General features: G+C 42.9%; 1 protein-coding gene across 3 annotated transcripts in view; it reads right to left on the bottom strand.

Annotated features, from left to right (window-relative positions):
- ARFGAP1 (ADP ribosylation factor GTPase activating protein 1) overlaps positions 1–26,603 on the bottom strand; it is a 31,135-nt gene extending 4,532 nt beyond the window's left edge. The window contains exons 1-10 of one of the 3 annotated variants that reach the window (XM_060277344.1): positions 26,454–26,603; positions 15,949–16,012; positions 13,979–14,088; positions 12,176–12,347; positions 11,556–11,656; positions 10,768–10,857; positions 10,034–10,130; positions 8,597–8,653; positions 7,012–7,044; positions 2,364–2,420 (exon numbers count right to left, since the gene is read on the bottom strand). In XM_060277344.1, the coding sequence (XP_060133327.1) occupies positions 2,364–2,420; positions 7,012–7,044; positions 8,597–8,653; positions 10,034–10,130; positions 10,768–10,857; positions 11,556–11,656; positions 12,176–12,347; positions 13,979–14,088; positions 15,949–16,008 (777 nt within the window). In that variant the 5' untranslated portion in view covers positions 16,009–16,012; positions 26,454–26,603. The other 2 variants (XM_060277345.1, XM_060277346.1) reach the window with 2 other exon arrangements.
- Positions 26,604–27,845: the final 1,242 nt, after the last annotated feature.

The raw sequence follows: 27,845 nt of genomic DNA, 5'->3' as shown, positions 1-27,845 counted from the left end.
AGAAAGGCTACTTGCACCAAAAGTAAACACAAATCTTTCATTCCACAGACAATGCGGCCAGGAGATTTTGCTACTTTTAAAAGGTTATCTGCTAAGAAGTCTGGAATTAATCTTCCTTGGGGGACACAAAGGCTTTGGGTGCAGCATACTAACCAATCAAGAAACCAATGACATGAGCACTTACTTTAAAAAGTGAGGCAATTTTTACAAAGTATAATCATATTATTTTTTAATACCATAAATGCATTCCTTATTTAGAACTTTACACGTTATTCATAGCCCCTCCTAAGGTGTCTGATGACACCTAAAATAATATCTAACTCAGTTTAAAAGTTTGCAATTGATGCAGTACAGATCATAATCCTCAAAACTTAATTATTCTACCTTTAATTTAGCAATGTTGTGTCTTTAGAGGACACCGTTGCCATTGACGGACCAGGAACTGAAAAAGTCCCTCATTCTCACCCGAGATCATGGTGCCCCAAAACTATGCATTTTTTGACACCGTGCTCTCGCACAGGTTACAAGACTCATGCAGGAGCATGGCCCCAAAGTTTTGCACTGGGACATGTGGGAGGGTATAGTGGCACCATTCACATAACCAAAACTGCCACAGAGATACCAACATTTTCAAAAGTAGGGGGTGCATGGCTTGGCTTTTGAAAAACAGGGGGTCTGCAGTACTTAGCTAATTGGGAACCACTGGCCTAGAGCAAAAGTGAATAATCTTAGGGTTCAACAAGCCAGAATACCACCAGGGTTCTGAGTTCAATTCTGCGCTCGTTGCATAAGCTTTTGCATTTTATTTACTTTAGCCCTACTTCCCTGTCTGCAAAATGGACATAACCTGACAGGTTGTTATTAATAAAAGAGACTATAAAAATCACACTGCAGAGTCTGAAATTCAGAAAGCTGAAACACCCAACTGAAGTGAACCCGGGAATCATATTCATGGGAACAACCAAAACTTGATCAAAATGGAATTATGCAACAACATGATTCCAATAATATCTCTCTCTGCATCCACACCTTGACTTGTTTCGATTAATGTCTGCAGGAGACTTTGTGGTTTGTTTTTTTAAAAGTCATAATCTGAAAAATCATAACAACAACTCATAAAGGAAACAGTTCATAAGAAGTAAACAAGATCATGTACAGGATAAAGTCTTTTTTTTGTCGTTTGTTATATTTTATGTTATGTTTATGTCTAATGGTGGTGGATTCATTTATTTGAGTTGTGGTGGATTTATGTTGTATAAAAATTAATTTATTTTTTTAAAAATCTCCCTCTACACCACCTTTCCCGGCCTCATATCCCTCCAGATGTTTTGGGCTATCTAGCATGGGCAAAGATCAGGGATGGCAGGAGTTGCAGTTCCACAACATCCTAAACACCAGATTGGGAAAGCCTTCTCTGCATGCCCTGAAATATTAACATAGGCTCCTTTTCAGTATTCGGCTCACCTGTGATCTCTGGGAAATGTGAGCAGTTTGCAGAGGGGCTTTTCAGCAGCGGCCCCAGCCTCAGGGATTAGATTCCCCAGTAACATGTGCTAGTGCCCATGTTAGGGTATTCAATTAAGTGTTCAAACGTGTTCCGAGTCTCTATTATGTCAGGCATTGGGGGAAATTTCTCAGTAATGCCCCATATTATTTATCTACGGCATAACCAAGAGGGGGAGTGGAGGGAAGTCAAGCAAGATAATGGTTTAAAATTTTACTTATGATATTTTTTTTAAAATCATGTACTGTTGTTATCTGCCGTTATATTTTTTCGTCATTTTTGGAAAATCAAAAAAATGTTATCAAAAATAAATAAACTAGCTGGATCTTGGGGAACCCTTCAAAGAGGGCCATGGGCAGTAGCATGTTGGCAGGAGTGGTGTGATCTGGCCAAAGAGTGCTGGTGTGTGGATGACTAGGAACAGGAAGACCCAGGTTCAAGTCTTGACTTGGCCAGGAAACTCACTGGGGTGGACATTAGACCTGCCATTTTCCCCTTAAAATACCTTACCTCACAGGGTTGTTGTGAGGATGAATCACGTAAGCTACCCTGAGCTCCTTGGAGGAAGGGCAGGCTATTACGATAATAAATAAACAAAGCGTTTGAGACAGATGAATTAAAGAGCCGAGAAGGATGAGGGGATAATATCAATGTTGCATCCTTTTGAACTGGACTCTCATATCTTTGGCTGCAAATCTCCTGAAGTATAATGCCAGAACCTGGTTTTGATAACACCAACAGGGAAGTGTTTTTTAGACTACATCGGGGAGGAATTGTACTGCCACTGGAGAAGCTCATGTGCGTAAGAAGGAAAATGGTATTCAATTCCCATTACCAATGTACTCATTTCCAAAGTTACCTTCTCCTGTGCAGGTTTGAGGACATTTTCATTTATACTCTGACCTAACTCTGAAGCCTAGTTAAAAGTAAAACAAACACAAAAGTCAGTTACACTTTTCTTCATAGGAAACATCTAACATGTATTGCCACGGAAAGTAGCCACTAGACTTTCAAAGAAAATGAAGGAAGAAAGAAAAAAAAGACAAAAGCAGGACAGAGGAGCCCTGAGCTTTGCCTGGTACAAGCGACAGAGTGAGCTTTAAGCACACAATGCGTAGTCACAAAGAGACGGGAAAATACACTGAGATGTACAGGGCTGTTTCAGTATCCTCGAACTGGTTCTTTTAAGCAAGTCCCAACAGACCAAAAGAAAATATCCTTGCGAAACCAAAGGTTACTTTAGGGGTAGACTTGCTGCCACTGCAGAGAGGTCAGTTCCCATGCTGCTCCAGCAACACGCAAGAAAACTCCACTCAAGTGGTTTGGTCACATCATGTAGGCATTAGCGTAAAATTATTAGAGCGGCATGGGAGCTAACCACACTGAAACTACTGGGTGATCACAATCACTGCACTAGAGTAACATGAAGCCAGCAAGTTCTTTTGGAAAGAGAAATGCAATCATTTCACAGAACATACTCTGAAGTTACGCAAGCAACGGCAAGCCCACATGGGAAGATTTCCTGTGGCCGAGTAACAGAAGACCTGCTCTTCCCAATTCCACAGCCTAACTTTCATGCTCTTTGCCAAGATGCACAAACATACTTGCAGAAAAAAACAGGCCACTACCTAGGAAAGAGATGCAGAAGGCTTTTAAACTAGAAGTGAAACACAACTGGAAAACCTTGTGTGATTTTGTACTCTGGTGCCTCAGCTGTGGCCTGTTAGTCTGGGGGTGCACTTCCTTTGCCCTATAAAGTGTTACGACTAGAAATACAAAACGGTGTGAAATTGTTCCCCGTTAATTGGGGGAGGGAGAGAATGAATTATTGGTTAGAGGTTAAAAAGAGAAGGTATACACTTGTGAACCGGTAACATTATGTTTATAACACTCAGATCTAGACTGCCCAAGTTGACCCTACAGTAGCTGCTTTGGGGAATATAGACTGGAAGAGATGACCCATAGTCCCTTTAGACCAGGCACCCCCAAACTCGGCCCTCCAGCTGTTTTGGGACTACAGTTCCCATCATCCATGACCACTGGTCCTGTTAGCTAGGGATGATGGGAGTTGTAGTCCCAAAAACAGATGGAGTGCCGACTTTGGGGGTGCCTGCTTTAGACCAAGAACATTCTACTCATCCTTCAGTTCTTTCCCTGAATAATGTTATTTCTTGCTGCTATTTCTTCTTGGAAGCAAAGTATTATGGAGGAACATAGTTGTACTTCTCCTCCTGAATCCTGTCTTACTCTGCAGAGTTACATGCGTTATGGGTTAAGAGTGGGATGAGTGACTGAACTCTTCTTTTCAATTTTTTTAATTTATGTGTGATTAAGTTGAAAAGCTTGGGGGAAATCCCTGCTCATCTTCTTGCCTAATACCACAGTCTCCCCATCTAATCTGTCACCATGTTAAACAAGAAATAATAACAATTAAGGTACAGTGGTACCTCGGGTTACGAACGCAATCCGTTCCGGGTCGCAGTTCGTAACCCGAAAAGTTCGTAACCCGAAAAGGGCCCGAACCGCCGTTTTGCGCATGCGCAAAGCGCTATTTTCACTATTTTTGCGCTTTGCGCATGCGCAAAGGCGCGCATGGTGCTTCTGCACACGCGGCGAAAATACTTCCGAGTTTGTGAAGTTCGTAACCCGGGTTGTTCGTAACCCGAGGTACGACTGTATTGGACTAACATGGCTGGCATCTTCTTTATCTGTTACCATGCCTGTTGATGCTAAGAGGATAGTACGGAAGTTCACAACCTAAAGTAAGTCTGTCTAGTCAATGCCCTTGTTTATTATGAGGGCCAGCATCTTGTTCAATTCACAGAATATGGACCACTTATTCTCATGACAATATGCAGCTGACGGAATTGTTAACCCTGTGAAAGAGACAAAGCACAGAGGTTTGACAGATCTGTGACTGAACACCCTTTTCCTCATTAACAAAGCCTTCAGAGTAACATCTATTGCTAACCTCATTTCCAAATACTTCCCTAATGCAAATAGTTCTGGATACACCTCAGTCCTGAGTGCTCATCCCATAAACCCACACGTTGAGCGAGCCTTTGACATCCAACATTTACAAAATAGTATGGATTGGAATAGTATATACTTAGGACTCTTGCTTGATGCAGCCTATTTTAAAACAAGCTGAAGGAGACATTACAGAAAGATGCAGACAACACCGTTCAACAAAAATGACTTGATTTCAAAGTGGGGGGGGGGGTTAAAGTGAAATTATAAAAGACAGCTAGCAGCAAAATGTACAAACTCAGCACAGAAACAAAGCACCCATGCATGAGAATTGAGGGGAGGGCTTTACCGGATCTGCCTGCTGTTTCTGGCCCCAAAACTTTACACCAGGCAGCACAAGAGAAGAGAGCAAAGGAGGTAGAAGAAGCAGCTTTTAGCAAAAAATCTAATGTAGTCTTTTGTTCCCGGAAAGAAAGCATGATATTTATCCCAACATCAGCGCCTTAACGACAAACAAAATGTTTAGTCTCTTTATTACCATGCCGAACTAAATTGTCAAAAATAAAATAAAATAAAATAAAATTATATAGTCAGGGCTGAGAGCACAAGCTAGGAAGCAATAGCTCCAATTGTTAATTGGGAAAATTTGCCATCATGTACCGACTGAGAAGGCAGCAGTGAGATGGCTTGTCAGTAGGGCTGGTAAGTTAACTCCAGTATAGTGTTTTGAATAAATATGCATGTTGATACTAATGTGACATTCAACAAGGTTTAAATAAGGATCTATGTCTCCTGTAAGAAGGCAGGAAAGGAAATTCAAGACAATATCAAACTTTGTAAATATATTTTACCCAAGGGGGAAATATCTGCAGTCCTTGTGTTCTGCCAATATCTGCCAGGAATATTGATTGACTTTTCCCTTGAAAGACACACCATTTTAGCTTGCAAGACGGTTTCAGTTAAACAAGAATTAATTTCACTGGGCATGTGAATGCACCCAAGGATATAGTCCTCATAGAATCCCAAGCCTTTGCTTTGCGTAACTTGATATAAGTGCAGCCAATGTCTTTCTACAAACTGCTTAGGTTTGTTTTAGTGCAAATACGCTCTTATAGAAGCTGGTTTCTATTAGCATGCTCCTTTCACCAACAAGGAAAGCACCTCAGGAACATGCAGGATTGCCACTGAGCCTGTAGCTTGTAGATGCTCTCACACAGATATCGTTTGTATAAACCAGCTTCTCTGTGTGGGTATTAAAAGGTAGAGGTAAAGGACCCATGACAGTTAAGTCCAGTCGCAAACGACTTTGGGGTCGGGGCTCATCTCGCTTTACAGGCTGAGGGAGCTGGCGTTTGTCCACAGACAGTTTTTCTGGGTCATGTGGCCAGCATGACTAAGCCGCTTCTGGTGAAACCATAGCAGCGCATGGAAACACTATTTACCTTCCTGCCGGAGCGGTAACTATTTATCTACTTGCACTTTGATGCGCTTTCGAACTGCTAGGTGGGCAGGAGCAGGGACCGAGCAACGGGAGCTCACCCCATCGCGGGGATTCGAACCGCCGACCTTCCGATCGGCAAGCCCTAGGCTCAGCGGTTTAGACCACAGCGCCACCCGCGTCCCATGTGTGGGTATTACACACATGTAAACACCTTAGTTCCTATAAATAGCACCATCATCTGAGCATCTCCCAGCTGCAACTTTATGGCAGACTCCAGCATAGAATCAACCAGCCCCAAGTTATGATCTATGCAAATTGTGCATTGATTAGGAGGCAATTCAAGTCTGGAGGCTATTGCTTAATAGAGAAGCAATATTTGAGATTCTGCAACACTAACTGCAGGCTACATAATTTTACCTGAGGAAGCCGTAATCCATTTCCACATTACATACACTGCGTAACCTACAATTCTCCTCTCGGTGGATTTATTTACTTCTAATGAATTACTTTCCGCCACTCCCTCAGGCGAAACGCTTGACATGACAAAGGAGTAAATTCTGCAGCCATGGGCTAAAATGTAAAATATGCATAAGCCATTTGATTCAAAGTAGAAAGCAGAATTAACAGAACCCCTGTTCAATTTAGATGTATGACACAACATTCTCTATATTAAAATAAGAAAGGACACATGCCTGATAGCAACAGTACGCTGTCTTGGGTTTTTTTAAAAGCAACAGTTGATGATGCAAAGTAGAAAGATGATGGTTTTATAGGTTTTCAGAGCAGATTCTTGCTACCCAGTTGTAGATATTCTGCAACTTGGCAGCAAACCACTAAGTAAATGTCTGATGAGTCAACAGGTGCAACCTTTGCTTTCTAGTGTGCTTCAAAACATACCTCATCTGCTTCCTAACTTAAGAGTACATGACGCTTTCATCACAATACCTCTGACAGTGGAACCTAATTTGCAGTTTCTCAGAGAAGATCCAGGAGATTGTAAACAATCCAAGAGAATTCAAACTGCTGAGGAAAAGAGAACCAGTGAAGATTTTTAGCGTTGGGTTAACCACATAACAGAAGGACTTGTGAAAATCACCTTTTGAGTTGCTTGAGATCCAAATTTGGTAGCCTGTTAATAGAAGGAAAAATGATTTGTTTCAATCTTTTATTTTCCCCATAGCAATTCAAAGCACAGACACTGATGATGTGGACTACAGTGCCACAAGATTCTTCTGTGGCTTTACTGCAGCAATCTAACGTCTTCCCCTATTGACATTATAATGTTCTTATGTTTCTCAAAATCTTACAAAACGCCTACTGCTCTAAGGAAGTTTTAACAGCCACTAATCTCAAAACTTTGCTCTGTTAGGATCCTTCAATATGGGAGACTTCTAGCATTACCCAAACATTGGTCCCCCACCCCCCGGCTCTAAGCTATAAGCAGAAAAACAACTGACTTTCCACACTTCAGGGTTATTGTGTGTACACATCCTCTTATGTTCTGCCCACGTGTGATATGGCCATGTGGGTTTTGAGGATCCCAATCACCAGAGAAATGTTTTCTAAAATCATTTTGCCACTAGAAAGGAAGTCTGCACCTCCAAAAACAATTGCGGAGGGAGAGCTTCTCCTTTGCCAGTACAGAAATGCCTCAGGCCAGCCAAGGAGAAGTAGAGCACTATGCTCCTCTTTTTCCAGCTTGCTCTCATAAGTAAAAAGCAGGTGAGATGGAAAAAACTGGATAAAAATTAGATTGACTATATCAAGGGCAGCCAAGATGCTCAACCACTTGAAAGCATCAATGCAGTTTCCAAAACATGCCTTTTTGAAAATTCCACCACAAGTAATTTCTCATAAATATCGATTAGCATGGTTTATTTTCATTTTTTTAATGAGACTAGCTGAATCCACCAAAAGTAGCTGTAACAGCAGCTATTAGACCTGAAAGCTAAAGCAAATCTCCACTGCAAAAGGCAATATTCTTCTGGTTATGAGAATCTATGAAAACACGCACACAGAGCGAGAGACAAATTAAGGGAAGGCTGTTCCCTTCATGCCCAGATTGTGATCTTCCAAAGGCATCGGGCTGGCTGTGCTGGAAACAGAATGAACCAGAAGGGTTCTTGTGTTCTTGACAGGATATTGGTTGACGGCCAAGGCTGCCTCTGCCATGCGGCAGGGTGAAGCAGCCTGGTCTATGAGGTGGGGCTAGATGAAAGCAGGAATTGGTGTATGAATGGTGCAGCAAGATTTTTAAAAGTGTTTGACCTGATGAGAGGGGTGTCTGAACTCCTCTTCAGACAGCACTGTTTGCAGCCTGTAATGCAGATTATTTTACAACCCAGCAGTTTTGAGTTCTCTCAGGATGAATTCAGTTGACCTGATGATGTCTCACATGATGATAGCAGTCACCTCATGCTAGGATGGCCATTTAAAGCTTTCACCACACAGCAATTCCTCAAAAGCACTTATGTGGGAAGATGGTCATCAGGTGAATGGGTGGTTAATGAGCATCTGAAGGCATCCTTAGCAGAATGGAGAAAGCAACAAACCGAGCCCATCACTGCAGGTGTTTGGTTACTTTTAGGTTTCCGTCCGTAAAAGGTCAGCTTCCTAAGAGAAACCCCATTACATAGAGCAAGCTGGATAACTTCATTTGTTGGACTGTAGTGTTTACTTACGCCTTCTTTAGCTGCAGAAGCAATCTTGCTCGCTCCAGAAGTAAAACTACTCCACCCCTGAAAGAAGAAGCAGAGAATGGTTAGGCCCGCTCCATTCTTACCAAGGTAAAACAAAAAAATTGTTTCTTTCAACAACCAAGTGCAGAGAAAATCTAGTAACTTTTCTGTATCACGGGTGGGGAACCTCTGGGCATTGTTCGCCTCCATCTCCCACCATCCCTAATGACAGACTGTATTGGATGGAGCTGATGGGAGTTGGAGTCCAAATGTCTAGAATGCCTCAGGTTCCCCACCTTTGCTCTGCATCATAACAGCACAGACTCATCCACCTTGTCATATACACTACCCCAATACCCAGTAAGTTCAGACTCTTTGTTTGAAAGTGCACAGCTCACAAACTTGCACAAAGGCCAAAACTGGAAGCCGTAATAAAAACGTGCAACCCTTCCTTGATCCATGGGCTTAACTATAGGAAGGTAGGGAGGTGGGGCAAAATAAGGGAAATATTATTTCCTTAATTCAGGGGAGTCAGCGTAGTTTGGAAAGTTTCCTTAGTTTGGAAAGTCACCAGCTCTTAGCTTCAAGCATAGCTGCCAAGTTTTCCCTTTTCTCACGAGGAAGCCTATTCAGCATAAGGGAATTTCCCTTAAAAAAAGGGAGAACTTGGCAGCTATGGCTTCAAGTTCAAGCAACTTCACTTCTACAAAACATGATTCCCACCCTCTTGTTTTCTTCTACTACTACTTTTCTATACTAACCATACACAATGACACTGTTGATTTTATAAAATGGAGCCACAACAAGTAGCTCTTTTCCCTACTGCTTCTCTCCTGCCCGGGAAGCCTCCTGCCAGTTGCATTCTCCCTGTGTGAAGCCTTTATGCAGGTAGAGGAGGCCACTGACATTTCAGAGTGTACTCTTTTCAAATGCATTGAAAACCATTTCAAAAAAGAACTGGTGAGCTGTTTGTCACTGTAGCTAAAACGAATGTTTTGAGAGGGTAGAAAGAACGAAGGAGAATAATCCCAAATTACTTGATTTTAAAATGCTGGGGTAGTATTTCTAGAAATACCAGCATGAAGGCAAGAAAGGTTAGCACAGCTAAACATTAACGAAATCAACACTAGCAGCATTGTGGCAAGAAAGCAAAGCAAGTGGATAAATTATCATTTTGATTTGATTACCATTCCGATAAGCAATCAAGCACACCATTAGTCAAGTTGTTTTCTATGATGCACAGTTATTCATTTCTTAGCATTATACTCCAAGTGCTGAAGTAATCTGTCTAAAAGTGCGCTCTGTCGTCTCTACTTTTATAATTGATATTTCAGACATGATGTCATACGGGGAACCTTGGCTTGCTTAGTGGCGACAGAAGAGTGAAAGAATAAGAATGCATCTTACATCAGCATATGCATACGGAAAGCAGCTACTTACTGAATACAAAGAGGACATGGCATTATTGAGAAAGTCATCTTCCTTTTTGGGAGGCGTAACTGTGTTCCCAAACCCCACATAACGATTTTCTTGACCCCTGAATCAAAACACACATGAAAATGAGCAAAAGGCATTTATAATCAAAATACAATACAAGTAGATAAATAGGTACCGCTCCAGCTGGAAGGTAAACGGCGTCTCCGTGTGCTGCTCTGATTTCGGTGCTCTGTTGTGCCAGAAGCGGCTTAGTCATGCTGGCCACATGACCAGGAAAAACTGTCTGCGGCCTGTAAAGCGAGTTGAGCGCCGCAACCCCAGAGTCATCTGTGACTGGTCTTAACTGTTGGGGTCCTTTACCTTTACCTTTTTACTAACTAGACAGCCATTATTTGAAGTCTCCACTTCAATCCTCACAAGTTCTCTGTCATGGGCAAACAACTTAGGAAAGGCCCGTCTTTCATTGTTTTATTATTATTATTATTATTATTATTATTATTATTATTATTATTATTCTCCAGAGGGCTAGAGGGAGTGAGAGAGACTTGTGCTGATTTTGTAAGAGTTCTCCGTCAAGCAAGCGTACTTTTCCCTCAGCATCTTATGGAAAATTCAATGGAGAGGAGCTTTGTGCAGAGCATCCAGGACAGGGGTGGTCACCAAAGGGAAGAGGGCAATCATATTTGGCAATGAAGGAGCCCTATATTTAACGGAGAAGTGATTTATTTATTTTTTACCCTTGATAGGAGCCAAGATCATCATTTAACCAATCTTCGAAGGCTTTTTCAGAAGGGGCACCAGTATTCTGGGGCTGTCCAGCAGAGCTCCTGCAAAAAAAAAAAAAAAAAACCACCATACATCAAACATTATTATGCCATAGTAATTGGACCACTTGAAATCAACAAGCACTGGAGGAAAGTGAATGTGGCATGTAAATTAGCAAACCTTGCTAAGAGAAGGTATAATCCTGAAAACATCTCACCACATTTGTGGAATGCACCCCCCCCCATCCCATCTTGGAAGTACTATTGGTGCAGACACTCTTATAATTTCAGCATCAAGAAAAAAACTTACTTTTTTTACCCAGCCATTTTTAGGTGACTAGGAACATTAATGATCTAAGTGCTGTAGACCTGCAACCTGGAGTCTTATTAATGTTATTTTGCCTGCCTTTTTGCCATGCTTGTTTTAAAAGGTTAAAAAGACTCTTGCTGAATAAACAAAAGAGGTCTGCCTTCCTACGTGCAACGCAAGAGAGAAAGAACATGATCAAAAATAAAATGAAGAACCTTGGTCAGCTTCTAAAAGACTAACATCAGCCCCATTTATTTTCTCCTATCTCCCCGGTAACAGGTACAAAAATGTAAGAGCATGGCCCACCCTCCTAGATGTGATGTTGCAGGTAACCGTAATAGGCATGTGCATTCTCCAGTATTCACCTCCATCATTAGTCTAAGCACCTTCAGATGGTTAACATAATAGCCTTAGAACAACCACACACTGTGCAAGATAAAGAGATCTCTACCGGTGAGCTGAGGACAGAGCAACCTTGGGCTGAGGTGGAGTCCAGTTTCTGGCAGAAGAAGTTTCAACTGACCATTCTTTACCTTCCGCTTCTGCTGCCACCTAAAAATAATAATACCTTATAGACACAAATTCTATTCGCTACCGCGCAGCAGTAACAGAGAACGGGTTCGATGTAGCCTGCTTCTAAGCTCTGCGTGAAAAGATATGCCACTCCCTAGCCCCGGAGACTGGGAAAATACCACAGAAGGACTTTCTTGAAGCAGGGAGTGGAAGTAGAGAGGTATGCAGGGCCACTCAAGGCCCAAGAAACCAGCTATTCACATCCAAAGTGTAATTAACTTGCTGGATTCACTACAAGAGATGGCAATAGCCATCTATTTAGAAGACCTTTTAAAAAGGACTAGGATAATTCATGGAGAAGATGTCTATCAATAGACATTAGCCACAGAGATAAATAGAACTGCACTGTTCAGAGACTGGATACCAGACGCAAGAGACAGAACCAGCAGGAAAGGGCTGTTGCCTCCCTATACTGTCTATAAGCTTCCCAGAAGCATCAGACTGGCATGAACGTTGAATGTTCCAAGAATGCTAAAATTATTGTTTAATTACATTTACCTTATCTCTGAAGAGCGCGGCTGCTTTACTGTTGTACTTCTCTTGCAGCGACCAGCAAGGATCGTAGTCCTCTTGAGTCTCTAAAAACTCCCGGAATTTACGGTTACCACCAGCCTTCATTTTCTCCAGTTCAATGTCCTTCCATTTGTCCATTGTGACAGAGCGCACAAAACTGAGAACCAGAAAAGCAATCGCCACATCCCATTGTTAATATCTTTGTGCACCAGCAACAAAAGCTTTCCCGAATAACTTCTATATCACCAGGGGGGGAAGGGATCAATCTTAGACTCCTAAGTGAATTGTGTGTATGTCGCTACTAGGAGACACCTCCGTTCAAGTTAAAGCTGGAGCATACACACATACACATATAAATAATCTGATATTGATCTGAAATGTAAAAAAACTAAACAAACCCAAAATAAAAATCAGACACCAAGCTGGATCCAGACATAGTAATGCTGGACTGCTGTGTCACCTGAAGCAAGGATCATAGTGTATCCCTACGCCTAGAGTTTAAGGAGGCCAGTTTCATAACCCTATTTGAAGGTGACTTGCGTTGAGGATACCAAACTTAGGGATAAACCACAATCCCTGCTCCAGACAACACAACAGGCCAAGATCCAGGGATCAAACACTCTCAAAGTCCTTCTCCTAGCTGTGCAAGAGAAGCGAAAGCACATGATGGGCCAACTCCCATCCCTTGCAGGGGCGCAATTAGTGCCAGCGCCTTCCACCAGGAGTTTGGGTATAATCTTCGATGCTTCCCTTTCTATGGAGGCGCAGGTTACAGCAATACCAAAGGTGGCATTTTTTCATCTCCAAGCTAAGGAGTTGGTCCCTTACCTCACTCGCCCCGACCTCGCCATCGTGATCCATGCGACGGTTACCTCCAGGCTTGATTATTGTAACTCACTCTACGTGGGGCTGCCCTTGAAACTGATCCAGAAACTCCAGCGGGTGCAGAATGCCGTGGCGAGACTCCTTACAGAGTCCTCGCCGCGGGATCACATTCACCCAGTGCTATACCAGCTGCACTGGCTCCTGGTGGAGTACAGGATCAGGTTTAAGGTGCTGGTTTTAACCTTTAAAGCCCTATACGGCCTAAGACCCTCATACCTACGGGACCGCCTCTCTTGGTATGCCCTGTGGACGACCTTACGGTCTGCAAATAACAACCTCCTAAAGATTCCGGGCCCCAGAGAGATCAGACTGGCCTCAACCAGAGCAGGGGCCACGGCCTGGTGGAATGCTCTCTCACAAGAGACTAGGGCCCTGCGGGATTTGACATCTTTCCGCAGGGCCTGCAAGACAAAACTATTCCGCCAGGCCTTTGGTCAGGGTTCAGTCTGACTCATTCAGCACGAAGGAGGTTCCCAGCCTGCTCACAGGTGCTTATAACATCAGTGGAAACAGTTGGTAACCGCCTTCAATTTTAACCTGAAGATTGCCACTTGTCCAGTTTTAATTTTAATTTGCTTAAATTAATTGTGGGGTGTATCTTAATTTATTGATTCCATGCTTTTATGCATTGTCTTACTGGTATGATGTTAGCCGCTCTGAGCCAAGCTTTGGCTGGGGAGAGAGGGATATAAATAAAATTTATTATTATTATTATTATTATTATTATTATTATTATTATTATTAGCTCAAGGCTTGCTGCAGCTCCTTCCTGCTTGGGCATGGCAATCTAGCCGTGGTTCAGTGTGGGATGTGAATGCAGCCCATGTGTTCCAATATATACATTTTCATTTACTTGTTTCATCGCCAACGAAAACGTATTTGTTATCACCATTGATGACTGACCTGAGATGAACACCCAAGCCTCTATGCTTTCCTGAGCATTCCAGGCAGATCCAAATTCCATAGGTCACACTCACCCACTGAGGGTTAAATGCACCACATTCGAAACAAACCTGCAATAAAAAAATGGGGGTGGAAGTTATTTCTGTTTTCACTAGTTACTCCAGGTGAGTGAAACAGACCAGAGTCAGACATAGCTCAGAAATTATATCAAAACAAAGCAAACCTTGCTATCTTCATAGTGGTATATTAAGGTACCAAGCGTATGAACGCCTGCATTTCTCTTACATCTGTATTTCCCACATACCGTAAGTCTGCCTATGTATTAAAATCTTCCCTGGAAGCCCTTTTCCAGGTTCCACGAGTTCAAGCAGGTGGTGACAGGAGATAAGAGCTGCTCTGTGGTGGAATCTCAGCTCTGGAATTCTCTCCCCATAAAGGTTCACACAGCACCAAGCTTATGATTCTTTTGTCACCCGGTAGAAAGGTTATTTTCATCTTGCCAGCCTTTCAGTTGGCTTTGCTGCTCCTATTGCATTTGTATTTTGTTTTAAATGTATTTCTTATTTTTAAGAAAGCTGCTCTGGAGATCTTTGCATAGAAGTGAACGGTATCAAGTAGCTAAAGCAAATAAATAAAACAGTACTCAACATATATAATTAGAGCTTTACAGCCTGCTCTGTCTGCTAACTTATTTGGAGTAGAAGCTGCAGGCTGCCATTCAGTCTAATACGCTGAATCAAATTATTCGTATTAAAGTGCTTCAGTACTACTCACACCAATTAAGATGTAACAGTGGCTTTTGGAATCTGTCCTGCAAGAATATATCTACATGGAAACATTCCATAAGAGCACAGAAAAGACTGCCTGCTGCCAGACCAGCTTGTCCAATTACCGAAATTCAGATACACCTCTCTAGGTACCCACACCTATTGCTACCCAACTGACTTAAAAGGGGCTTTTCTGCGATACTTTGCCATTGGTGGAACTCTCCTATATTTATTTTAAAAAATGCTTGTATACCACAATTTTATTTTAAAAAAATCAAAGTGCTTTACAACCATATACACGGTAAATATATTACCATAAATCAGAATCATCAGCTAGCATTAAATGCTGCTGATCTCATTCTTTTAGCCAGTTGCAGTTTTTTACAGTGCAATTCTGTGCATGTTTCCTCAGAAGCAAGTCTCACTGATGCACAGTCATACTTTGGAAGTCAAACAGAATCCATTCCAGCAGTCCGTTCGACTTCCATAATGTTTGGAAACCAAAGCGCGGCTTCTGCTCGGCTGCGGGAAGCTCCTGCAACCAATCGGAAGCTGTAGAAGCCCCGTCAGATGTTCAGGTTCCAAACGACGTTCACAAACCGGAACACTCACTTCCGGGTTTGCAGCGTTTGGGAGCCAAAACATCTGAGTACCAAGGTGTTCAGAATCCAAGGTATGACTGTAAATTGATCCCACTAATTTCAACAGGACTTACTTAAGAAGTAGATGGGAATAGGAATGCAGCCTAAGTTTCAAACTGTATTATGACTTCTCTAACCGAAATACAGGATATCATATTTTATAAAGAAATAAAATCTGTTGCACAAGGTTTTCAAGGACAATCTTGCAAACAAGCACAGCTGAACCCCACCAATATGATTTGCTTCTTTTATTTTGATAAACTTGCTCCAACGTACAAAAGTCACTGTGCGAGCATGAAGTTCTGCTGCAATATGGCCCAGCTATTCAAAAAGACACTACATGCAGGTATTCTTGCAATATTTATTTTGCACATGCAGATATTATATGGTTTGATCAGGACGACACAGCATTTTATGACAAACGGTCCAGAAAGAGAGTTCATTAAGGCAAATCTGTACGCTAATATGAGCAGCACACAAAAGGCAAGTGTCTAACATGAGCTGGAGATGACTCACTGCTGTTGAACCATAAGCTGCTAAGAGGATACACGAAACTGCTTACATTGTTCTCATCCTGCACTCGCACTTCTTTAAGGACCTTCCTTGTTCTTGGACTTGCCATGGCCCTGCAACAGAGAGGAAAATAAATTAAGAGATCCAGATATAAAATTTCATTGCAACCCAGTAGAGATAGATGTTGCAGAGATGCCCCTTCGATCCATGGTTTGTAGCAGGGAGGTTGCTCGGTGTGTGTGTGTGTGTGTGTGTGTGTGTGTGTGTGTGTGTGTATTAGCATTAACTATGATACTCAGCTTCTAAACCAGGCGTCGGCAATGTTTTCCGGCCACGGGCCGGAGGTTTCCGATGTATGTTCTAAACAAATGATCATGTTAACCAGGTACCCTTGAAGCCAATTTGAAATAGGTGTGCCAAAAAATGGTTACGGGGGAACCATGGTGAAAATATCCATTATGTACCTGCAATGCCAGACTACAATGAATCATAAGCAGTACTAAGTGCAGATTTCCAAAGCTTGGGTGGCCATTTGCAAGCCATGGTTTAAGGGGACACCAGTATAATGTTTGCACTGAGTCTCTGTGGTGTTAATAGTGTTCCATCTCCTGCACTGGGATTCTTGCTGAACTGGGACCAGAAAAAACAACAACTGGAGAAAACAACTCCAATTAAATTCTCCAAAGTCATAGAAGTTACTGGTACAATGAATCAGTTTTACACCATGCTTCACATTTTCAAAAGAATTAATCTTTTACATAATAAACACTATTCTGAAGTGAGGTATGTTCTCAGCCAAGGAAAGTCAATACAGTTTTAAGCATCCGGCAGCGCCTTTCTATAATAAAACCTTCCCATTTATATTATTTCTACTGTCAAGTTTTATGCGCTGCTCTAGCTACTGCTACCTTTTCCTTGAAAAACCACAGTGACATATAGCGTTGCAGCAAAATAACCAGCAAAGCCAGGAACAAATGTCCTGTCAGCCGGTTTCCCAGCGTGATTCATGAGGAAAGTTGTGCAAATTGAAGGAGCATATTATTACTGAGTGAGGAAAGGTTGTTTCTTTGCAGGCTTGCTTGCCTTTTGTGCAAGATTTGGAGTAGATATTCCCTTTAATTGACTGTCACAGAAAATGCCACGCCATAACGCAGAGGCAGCCCCAACAGTATCTGAAGGCACCATGTCAGCTCAAATTGCCGGGGTCAATAATCAGGGCTTGTAGAACTGGGGTCTTGCAAGGGGCAGGACAATGAATGAAACCTTACTCTTTTTGCTTCCCATCTCCCTGTCCCTGTAATTTGAGGATCCCTAACTGAAGGAGGAGGGGTTCAAGGAATCAAACCTATAGCAACCGACACAGAGAAGCAACTAACACATCACTTGTGTTCTTTTAAGAGATCCCGAATGAGAGCTTTTGTCTTCATTCTATTTTTTTGCCAGCATGGATATTCCCTGGAAGAGGAATGTGCATATGCGACAAGAGATCTGGTTCCTATTTTTCTGCAGATTAGCTCCCTACCTACTGTGCATAAACTGTAAACGCTGTCTGTAGTAAACACAGACCCTAGAAGTTATGAATATATGGAATACAGTGCTGGAGGTTCAAAGCTTTTCATTACATTGTTGCAATATTTACAGCATCCCTAGATGGAAAGTCAATATTATTATAGCCCATATTAAGAATGCAGAGAAAGGGCTAAGGCTGAGTAAGAACAGCTTGCCTAAACTACCCAGTGAGATTAAGGCATAGGAGAGGTTTCAACCAGGAACTAATCCAACCAATACTTAATTTCTTGCATTAGTTCACAAGAGACCAAATTAAAAAATTAATTATGGGATTTAAAAATGATTAGAAACTTGCTTTTTCCTGCTCTGAAATAAAGTGGGCTGTTCCTGAGCAAAAGGAACTCTGTTTTGCCTTGGCGATTGAGAGGATGCAAAGAGAGTTGCACCGTCTCAGAATGAAAACTGTATTGGCTTTCTCCAATCTCCCCATAAAAGTAAAGTGTCAGGCAGGGAGAAGAGAAAGGAGGGGTGCAGTGTTCAGACAGTTATCGCTTCCAACCAGAGGAATCTGGAATCTGACGTTTCGCTCCCTCAGAAGGAGCATCTATGCCTGCAAATTTCATTCCATGTAGTCAAGATATATAAGTTATACACTGGAACCTCGAGTTACGTACTGTCTTCCTTACAAACGCTTCGGGTAAAGAGCTCCGCTAACCCAGAAGTAGGTGCTCCTGGTAGTGAACTCTGTCCCGGGAAGTGCGCCTCAGGTTAAGAACGGTTTCGGGTTAAGAACGGACCTCCTGAACGAATTAAGTTTGTAACCGGAGGTATTACCACTGCACCCATTTGGTCATTTCCTTATGTAAACCAATGGGAGAGAGAAATCAAGCCAAGGCACTTCAAGGAAAGGCACCGTGGGTTATGCTTGAAGCAGGCTTTAGTTGAATTGGTCTCCTTTCTGAAGTGGAATCCAAACAAAATTTAGTCTTTGATGCACGCTCCTAGCTACCCTATGCCAATCAATGTATTTTTTTTAATTTTTAAAAATCCCCATAATGAATAGTGACATCAGGGAATAAAGACAGCTATAAGACACCATTATTGGCTTGCACTGCAACTATTACTTGCAAAAATTCAGATTCTCCCAACCTGCTTAATAAGGTTGTTTTTTAAATACACACACCGGGGGGGGGGGGGGGGAGAGAGAGCTCAATAGATAGAACCACCACCATCTCTTTTTCTTTCATTAAATCAAGAATTTATTCATCTTCTTTTTAACCCATTGCATTTGCCACCCTGATTTTAAAACTAAAGTTCTCTCTTTTTCAAAGGAACTTAAGATGTGTGTATGGTTTTTTCCTACACTCAGCACACTTCACGAACAATACACAGCACATCGGCAGAAACTTCATGGATCACAATATCCAATTTTGCCTATGCAAGGAACATCATAGGTTTATTTTAAAATGTGAGAAAGTAGCAACTCCACTATTAAACAGATGTTATATTGCACAATACAGAATGAGAGAGCGATTAACGAATATGAATGGGACAAAGAATAGCAAGCTGACTGGGTAACAAGTAGGAGCAGTTCCATCCAACGAAAGTAGTCAAAATAAAAAATCAGAAACAAGGGATTATTTGTGGGCACATAACTCTTTTCTATTGGGTAACTGTTAAGACTATAACTATTCCCTTATCACTTGCCATCCTGGCTGTGGCTGGAGAGCCACAGGTTTAGGATAACAGAATTCGGAGAGGAGTAGACTTCATGGAGAATCAGCATAAGAAAAATGATAGCAAATAAATTGGGGGTGTTGCATTATGTCTGTTGAGGGCTGCAAAGTTGAGACCTGTTGAGAGGTCAACATGCCAACATTGGATAAGACCAGAGCCAAGAGTTGGCAGTGCAATATTGGGGAGGACATAATACAAAAGCGGCAGTTAGTTTGCTGTCAAGACTGATTTAACAGCTTGAAGACAAGAATAACTTTAATGATTTTTTAAAACTGCTTTTAATGGTGATTTGTGTTTTATTGTATTAAGACAGTTGAATATGGATCTTTTTATAAACAAACGTAAATAAATTAGTGCTTCTCTCAAAACGTCTGCTAGCCTAAGAAGACACATAGCTCTCTTAGTGATTTATATTTTTGGGAGTGGGGGGCATTCTCTCAAAGGTGGGATAAAATGCATTAAAAATAGTTGGAAGAACCTATCCATCTCTTGAATTAAACTAGGGAGCTTTGAATCAAATTCTAATTATAAGGTATTTTTTTCTGACTTATCCTATTGACTTCACTGCTACACATCTTCTTGCATTCCCTGGGCATCAACAGAAATGTTGTCATAAAAAATGGGACATATATATAAAATAAAAACTTCCTGGAAGGTTAAGCACATTTCACACTACATTAACTAACATATTAAATTAACAGAACGATTAAAGAATGCTTTGCATTAATGTGAATTAAATACGAGTGTATCCACATCTGGCAGGCTCTGGTTAGATTCTGGATATCTTCATTTACTACACATTAGAATGGTTATTTCCAAATGGTGGTTTGCAGGAGCTTCGTGGGTGGGTTGCTAGGCTGCTCTCAGTGGGTGTCAAGGACAGTGAAGCACAAAAAGAGAAGAGGAATGGAATGTCTCTCCTTGGTGGCAGGGTTAAAAGAAGAGTACTAAACAAAGGCAAAAAAAAAAAATTCTTTGGGAGGTAGAGTGGGTAAAAATATTGTTATAATGCCAACTATGTTCCCCACCACCAGCTGCTGTCCCAGAAACCTATTTATCCTATCAGCTTCCAGAAGAATGGGCAGGCATCCTTCTTAAAACTACAGGATGACAGTTAAGATTTGCCTCTGCCATCCCTTTTACCCAAGTGATGGGGATATGCTTTCTGGACAATTGTGGTGTTTCAAGAAATTAGGAACATAAGAAGTGGCCTTATAGAGAGCAAGATCATTGGCCTATCTAGGTCAGAAGTGTCTACATTGAGTGGCAGTGGTTCTCCACAGCTTGAGACAGGAGGAGTCTTTCCCAGTTCTACCTGGAGATGCCAGGGACTAAACCCTTTTGCATGCAATGTGTGTGTTCTGTTACTGGGATACCGACCCTCCACGTATGAGTTCAGAGCAGGCTGCGTCAGAGAATCCCATTAACTCCTTCCCTGAGGATCGTATCACTGTCCACATATTGGAGGGTCATGCTACATATGGTCTCCCCCATTCCAGAAGTCATGATATGGGCAATTCATCAACATGATGGCACTCATGTGCCCTGGTACCCAGTTTGGAGATCACAGTTCTGTGTATTCAATTAGGTCCCATATTTCTCAGTTCATACCTGTACTTGTTAGATCATAGAATCATAGCATTGTAGAGTTGGAAACGACCACGAGGGTCATCTATTCCCAGCCCCTGCAAATGCAGCAAACTTTTGCCCAATGTGGGGCTCAAACCCACAACCATGTAATTAAGAGTCTCGTGCTCTACCAACTGAGCTATCCCTTTCTAAGAGCATGTACTGACAGCTGTTGTGGATCACAGGACATGCTTTCAATTATACTTCCCTCTTCATGAGAGGATTAGGCAGACAGGAATAAGCGACTTCATCCAAGAGCATCTTTAGAATGTGAAAATGGCTCTACACAAAATGTAGACAGTGCAGGTTACCGTAGCAATATTGTCTGCAGCATTAACAATGTTTGCATAGCATGCTTAAGACGTTCTACTCCTATTAATTACATGTAGCAAGAGCGTAGCATCTAAAGGATACTAGGATAACACTCTATTTCTTACAAGTTAAGATGCAGTAGATTTTGTCTTCTTACAAGTAACTTGTAAAGCCACAAACAAGCACGTGAAAGTGAGCCCTCAAGGCAATAGTAAAGGTAAAGGGACCCCTGACCATTAGGTCCAGTCGTGACCGACTCTGGGGTTGCAGCACTCATCTCACGTTATTGGCCGAGGGAGCCGGTGTACAGCTTCCAGGTCATGTGGCCAGCATCACAAAGCCGCTTCTGGCAAACCAGATCAGCGCACGGAAACGCTGTTTACCTTCCTGCTGGAGCGGTACCTATTTATCTACTTGCACTCTGACGTGCTTTTGAACTGCTAGGTTGGCAGGAGCTGGGACCGAGCAATGGGAGCTCATCCCGTTGTGGGGATTTGAACCGCCGACCTTCTGATCTGCAAGCCCTAGGCTCTGTGATTTAACCCACAGTGCCACATAAAAGAAATGTAAGAATACAAATAGAAGGTCAATTTTAAAACAAAAAAGGAAGATACTGGAAGACATTTTAAGATGCTGTACTGTCTGCCTGGTGTATAAAAGGATTTGCTAGGCTATGCATCTCTTTCAAAGAGAAACTAGACTGACCTATATACCAATTTGAGGCCATGGCCCTTCCTAGCATGCCTTATTATTTGCCCTCATGCTAATGATGATAACTGAGTCTAGATCTGTTCCAGAAAGGAAGCTTCACAAAATAAGTGTCTGGACCAGCCCACATATTTCTGACACTTTATCTCCCCTTCTGGAGCCACTTATGAGAAGGTTGATTGTCACCAACTCTTATTTTTAAGCAACCAGATCTTCAAAGAATCCAATGCTTTTTGAAATCAAAAGGCAATGACTAGTCAAAGACTAGTGTCTTAAACAGCACTACTACTTGCATAGACAAGCTACTTAAGGTTCAACTAGCTAATCTAACTTCTCCGAACAGAACAGTCATTGAACAACAATGCAAAGGAACATGGGAAACTGAGTAGCAAACTGACTTATTAACACAATCATATCGTACATGACTCCTGCCAACCTAGCAGTTCGAAAGCACGTCAAAGTGCAAGTAGATAAATAGGCACTGCTACAGTGGGAAGGTAAACGGTGTTTCCGTGTGCTGCTCTGGTTCGCCAGAAGCGGCTTAGTCATGCTGGCCACGTGACCTGGAAGCTGTACGCCAGCTCCCTCGGCCAATAACACGAGATGAGCGCCACAACCCCAGAGTCGGTCACAACTGGACCTAATGGTCAGGGGTCCCTTTACCTTTATCATACATGAAGCACCAGTTTTGGGGTGCTGCCCTAATGCCTTACTTCAGACGTTTCGAAGAAATGGGAAGAGTTACAAATGGCTCACTCCTTCTCTTTCCAAGCTTCCAGCTCTCATTCAGATAGGGGAATGTGCAGGAAACCTAGAGTTCCATTTCAGCACCTAGAATGGCCATTGGTCATATTCTAACATGTACACATGGAACCTGGGGGCAGGGAAGGACAACACTGTTCTTAGGAGTTTTTGTTGATTTTTAGCAGATAAAATCCATGGATACACCTAGACAGTGAAGAAGAATCCACTGAATAGCCTGAACGCACTTAAACAGAATTAATCAAGAGTGCAGAACTTACCCAAAAATGTCTACATGAGAGTCCCAACATAAGTCAATATGAGTTTCCAAAAGGAGCAGCAAGTGTGAGAAGACAGAACTGCTTCTGTTCATATATTTCTAAGTGAGATTTAATAAATAAAAATAAAACTGGAACACAAATGTTGCAGCCCATCCTCATGCATTTTTACACAATGGGACTTTGTGCCCAGTGGGACTTATTTTCAAGTAGATACACATAAGATGGCATCCCCAGTTCAGAAGTGAGAGATGAATAAGGAAGAAGAGAGAAAATACCTCACTGTTATCAAAGTTGCCTAGAGGTTAGTCATGGGTAACTTTGAGCCAGACACAATCTTCAGCACAACCTAACTTACAGGGCTGTTGTAAGAATTCAAACAAAAAGGTGGGGAAATCATATGCAATACCCTGAGTTTTTTGGAAGAAAGATGGGATGGAAAAAGGATTACTAAATAATCTTAAGACATTATGAGCATCTGCTCTAAGGGAACCAGCCAGTGCAGGTGAGACAAACTCTGCCGCCCTTCTCAAGACCCCTGAACATAGTATCACTGCTTAATCAGACCAATGGGCCCATGTAGTCTAGCATCCTATTTCCCAGTATGCCAAACCAGATGCCTGTGGGGAGTTCACATGCAGGACAGAGGGCAGCAAGTAGTACTGAAGCATCCTGCGTCTAATTCTGGAGATAGCATGCAGCCATCAGGACTAGTAGATATTGACAGCCTTATCCTCCATGAACTTGTCTAATCCCCTTCTTTGGTCATCATTGCATCTTGTGGGAGCAAAGTCCATAGGTTAACTATTAAATGTGTGAAATAACACTTCTTTCGGCCTGTCCTGAATCTCCCACCATTCATCTTCACTGAATGATCCTGGGTTTTAGTGCTGTACAAGAGGGAGAAAAACCTCTCTATCCACTTTCTCCACACCATGGATGTCTTCCCTGCCCTGCTTTCCTCTCCTAACACCACCACCACTCTCCAAACATTGCAAGCTTTCCTTATAGGGGAGCAGTCTTTGGAGCATTCTGAATATCCATTTCCGCACCTTCTCTAGGACTGCAATATCTTTTTAGCAGTTCTGCAACCAGAGTGATCGCACCAAATTTCTGCTTAAAGATAATACTGGTAGCCTTGTATTTCATCCCTCCTCCAATTATTGATCCCTTTTTACACCCTTTCTACATCTGCCACACCCTTTCATTCTTTCCACCATGACCTCAGGATCCTGACTTCTCAGTCAGTCACCTCCATCACCTATCCCACCAGTGTTAAGTTAGAATTTTTTGTCCTGATGTGCATCACTTTACACCTCCATAGCTTTTATTTCAAGGGACCCAGGTGGCGCTGTGGTTAAACCACTGAGCCTAGGGCTTGCTGATCAGAAGGTCGGCGGTTCGAATCCCTGTGACGGGGTGAGCTCCCGTTGCTTGGTCCCAGCTCCTGCCAACCTAGCAGTTCGAAAGCATGTCAAAATGCAAGTAGATAAATAGGAACCGCTACAGCGGGAAGGTAAACGGCGTTTCCATGTGCTGCTCTGGTTTGCCAGAAGCGGCTTTGTCATGCTGGCCACATGACCTGGAAGCTATACGCCGGCTCCCTCGGCCAATAACGCAAGATGAGCGCGCAACCCCAGAGTCGGTCACGACTGGACTTAATGGTCAGGGGTCCCCCCCCTAGCTTTTATTTCATTTACTTCTTAAAATTTATACACTGCTTGATTGTAAAACAACAGCAACCCTCAAAGCGGCTTACAAAAGCTAAAACAGTAAAATCAAGGAAAAATTACAACACTACCTTAAAACATGCAGAAGTTAAAATACTAAGACAGATTGAAATGACCTCAACTATCTAAGCATCTGGGTAGTCTTGTTTAAACAGGAATGTTTTAGCAGATACTGGAAAGAGTAGTGCAGATGCCTGCTTGATCTCAATAGGAAGGAGGTTTCAAAGTACTGTAGGCGCTTCCAAACTAAACGACCGAGTTCTTACAAAAACGGAATGGACATTATATGGCACCTGTAGCTGTGAAATGTGCTGATTCTGCCAATTGAAGTGGTTGACTGGGCGTGTGTAGGGTAAGGCAACCTTGCAAGTAAACTGGTCCCAAATTGTTAAGGGCTTTATATACTAATAGTAACACCCTGAGCCTGGCCCTGCAGCAAATGAGCAAGCAGTGCAGATCTTGAACATCTTTCTGCCCATTCACCCAGTATGGAAAGCTCTTTTTGGAGCGCTCCCAAACCCCTTTTTATACATACCGCCCCGAGCAATTTGGCACCAGCAGCAAACTTTTCCACCTCAAACTCCAGTTCATTTTCCCAAACTAATCCTTGTGGAAACCCGCATCTTATACCCTGCTTAGAAAAGTCCAATTTAGCCAACTGCCTTAAAGCCATTTTTGGCATTAAGCAGAATATATATTTATACACCACCACCACCACCCCTCCATTGTGGGAACTGCCTACAGTGTACATTTCTACTCTCCACTTCCTGGTTTTTAACTGGTTACCATCCATAAAAGGATCCCATCCTCTTTAGCTTCTTTGAAGCTAAACAATGATGATGAACCAGGCCTTTTGGCTGATCAACATCCCATATCCTTTTAAACGTGTTTGTGGGATTTGGGGGGGGGGGGGTATTGGTTTGATTTGCTCATCTTCTTGTCTTTATTATACATTTTGTGTTTTTATCTTGTGTTTTTATGCTGTGAACTACCCCGAGATCTTCAGAGGAAGAGAGGTATACTAAATAAATAAATAAATAAAGGAAACTATGCAAATGATGAAAGCCAAAACAAAATTTTAAAAAAATCCTTCCAGTAGCACCTTAGAGACCAACTAAGTTTGTCATTGGTATGAGCTTTCCTGTGCATGCACACTTCTTCAGATACCAGATACTTCAGATACTCTGAAAGCCAGAGTGGCCCAGCAGTTAATATGTCCAAGTAAGACCTGGGAGACCAGGGTTTGAAGGCCACAAGGCTTCCTTGGGGACCAGTCGAAGCCTCTCAACCTACCTCACACAGCTGTTGTTGTTGTTATTATTGCTGTTGGGGCTAAATGAGAAGAGAACCATGTAAGCCACCTTGAGCTCCTTGGAGGAAAAGGTGAGGCATCAATGCAATAAATCATAATAAATAAATGATGGCAATGATGATAATGATGAAAGCAGAGCCCCCTATATCCTCAATCTGCAGAGCATGAGACTTTTCACCTCAGGGTAGAGGTTTCGAGCCCCACATTGTGTGTGTGGGGGGGGGGAGATTCCTGCATTGTAGGAGGTCGAACTAGATGGCCCTTCGTGGTCCCTACGATCCTATGAAAAGCTAACCACCTTCACCCACCCCCACACTCCTGGGGGGGGGTCGGAAGCGATTCCCTCCAGAACCCCACCAACACCAGAGTTCCTGAGGTAACCTAGAATTCGAACTCAGGGCCAGAGGGTTTTTAAAATTTATTATTCTTATTATGGAGGGGAGATGCCAACACTCACCCTCGAAGATGAGGATGTGGCCTGAGGTAGCGATGGGGGGGACGCCTCTCTCCCCTCCTCTTCTTCTTCTTCTAAATAATAATAATAATAATGACGATGATAGCAATAATTATAACTATTTCTTCGGCCCACGGGTTGTACCTGGCGGGTTCAGTGGCGCGGCGGGTGCAACGCAGTCGCTACCAGTCAGTCGAGCCTCTCACCCGGCTTCGGCTTCTCTCCCTCAATGGAAATATATATATAAATATATAAAATTCCCTTCTGTTCTCACAGCGCAGGCGCAGCTTCCGCCATAGCCGGCTACGTTGCCACTTCGCAAGGGATTCTGGGTAGTCCGAGGGAGGGAGGGCGGAAGCGGAGCGATGTGGGCAGGGCGGGCTCCTGAGGGTCCATCCGCGCGTACGTGCGCGAGAGACGCTTTGCGCCTACGCGACTCAGCGCGCGGCACCTTGTGCCCCACGCCCCCTCCTTCTCGATATGCTAATGAGCAGCGCGACGCGGCTCCTGCTTAGAGCGCTAGAGACGCCCGACGGCCACGGCACGCTCGTTGATTGACAGACGCGCGCTGAGGAGAGAGAAAGCCGGGAGGAGGAGGAGGAGCGGTCGCTGCTGCTGATTGGTCGCTGCGCGCTAGCCGGGAGAAACGCGCTCATTGGAGGAGGCGCACGCCTACGCGCTACATGCGTGTTGTTCCAGGAAGGCGGTTTCACACGTGCAGTTTTAGGACCGCGATTTAAACAAAACGGCACCCCGTTATACCCACTCCCGTGTGTTTCAGACGACGCTTGATGATGCCTCAGGAGCTACCTAATGGTCTTTCTGGCCGTTGTTGTTGTTATTGATTTAATTTTTATACCGTTCTTCATCCGAGGATCACATTGCGGTTTACAACATAAAAACTCAAAAATAAATAACATAGGAACAAACAAAACCATAACGCCTCATACACAAGTTTTTACACAAGGCGATAATTGTTAGGAACAATGAAATATACATTTGTTGCCCTTGCATTAATCATCTTTGCAGATTTCTCTAGATTCCGCTTCCTTCCCCAGTCTGAGTTGCTCCTCTTGTGCTGAGTTTTAGCTTATAAAGGCGGGGACATTGTCTCTTGATCTCGGGGGTTGCGCGCTCATCTTGCATTATTGGCCAAGGGAGCCGGCTTACAGCTTCCAGGTCATGTGGCCAGCATGACAAAGCCGCTTCTGGCAAACCAGAGCAGCACACGGAAACGCCGCCCGTTTACCTTCCCGACGGAGCGGTACCTATTTATCTACTTGCACTTTGACGTGCTTTCAAACTGCTAGGTTGGCAGGAGCTGGGACTGAGCAACGGGAGCTCACCCTGTCGCAGGGATTCGAACCACCGACCTTCTGATCGGCAAGCCCTTATACAGTGATACCTCGGTTTTTGAACACAATTGGTTCCGGAAGTCTGTTCATAAACTGAAGCGTTCATAAACTGAAGCAAACTTTCCCATTGAAAGTAATGGAAAGTGGATTAATCCGTTCCAGACGGGTCCGCGGAGTACTC

Source organism: Zootoca vivipara, chromosome 7 (assembly GCF_963506605.1).
Source record: "Zootoca vivipara chromosome 7, rZooViv1.1, whole genome shotgun sequence".
NCBI lineage: Eukaryota > Metazoa > Chordata > Lepidosauria > Squamata > Lacertidae > Zootoca > Zootoca vivipara.
This window is presented reverse-complemented; position numbering and strand designations above follow the sequence as displayed.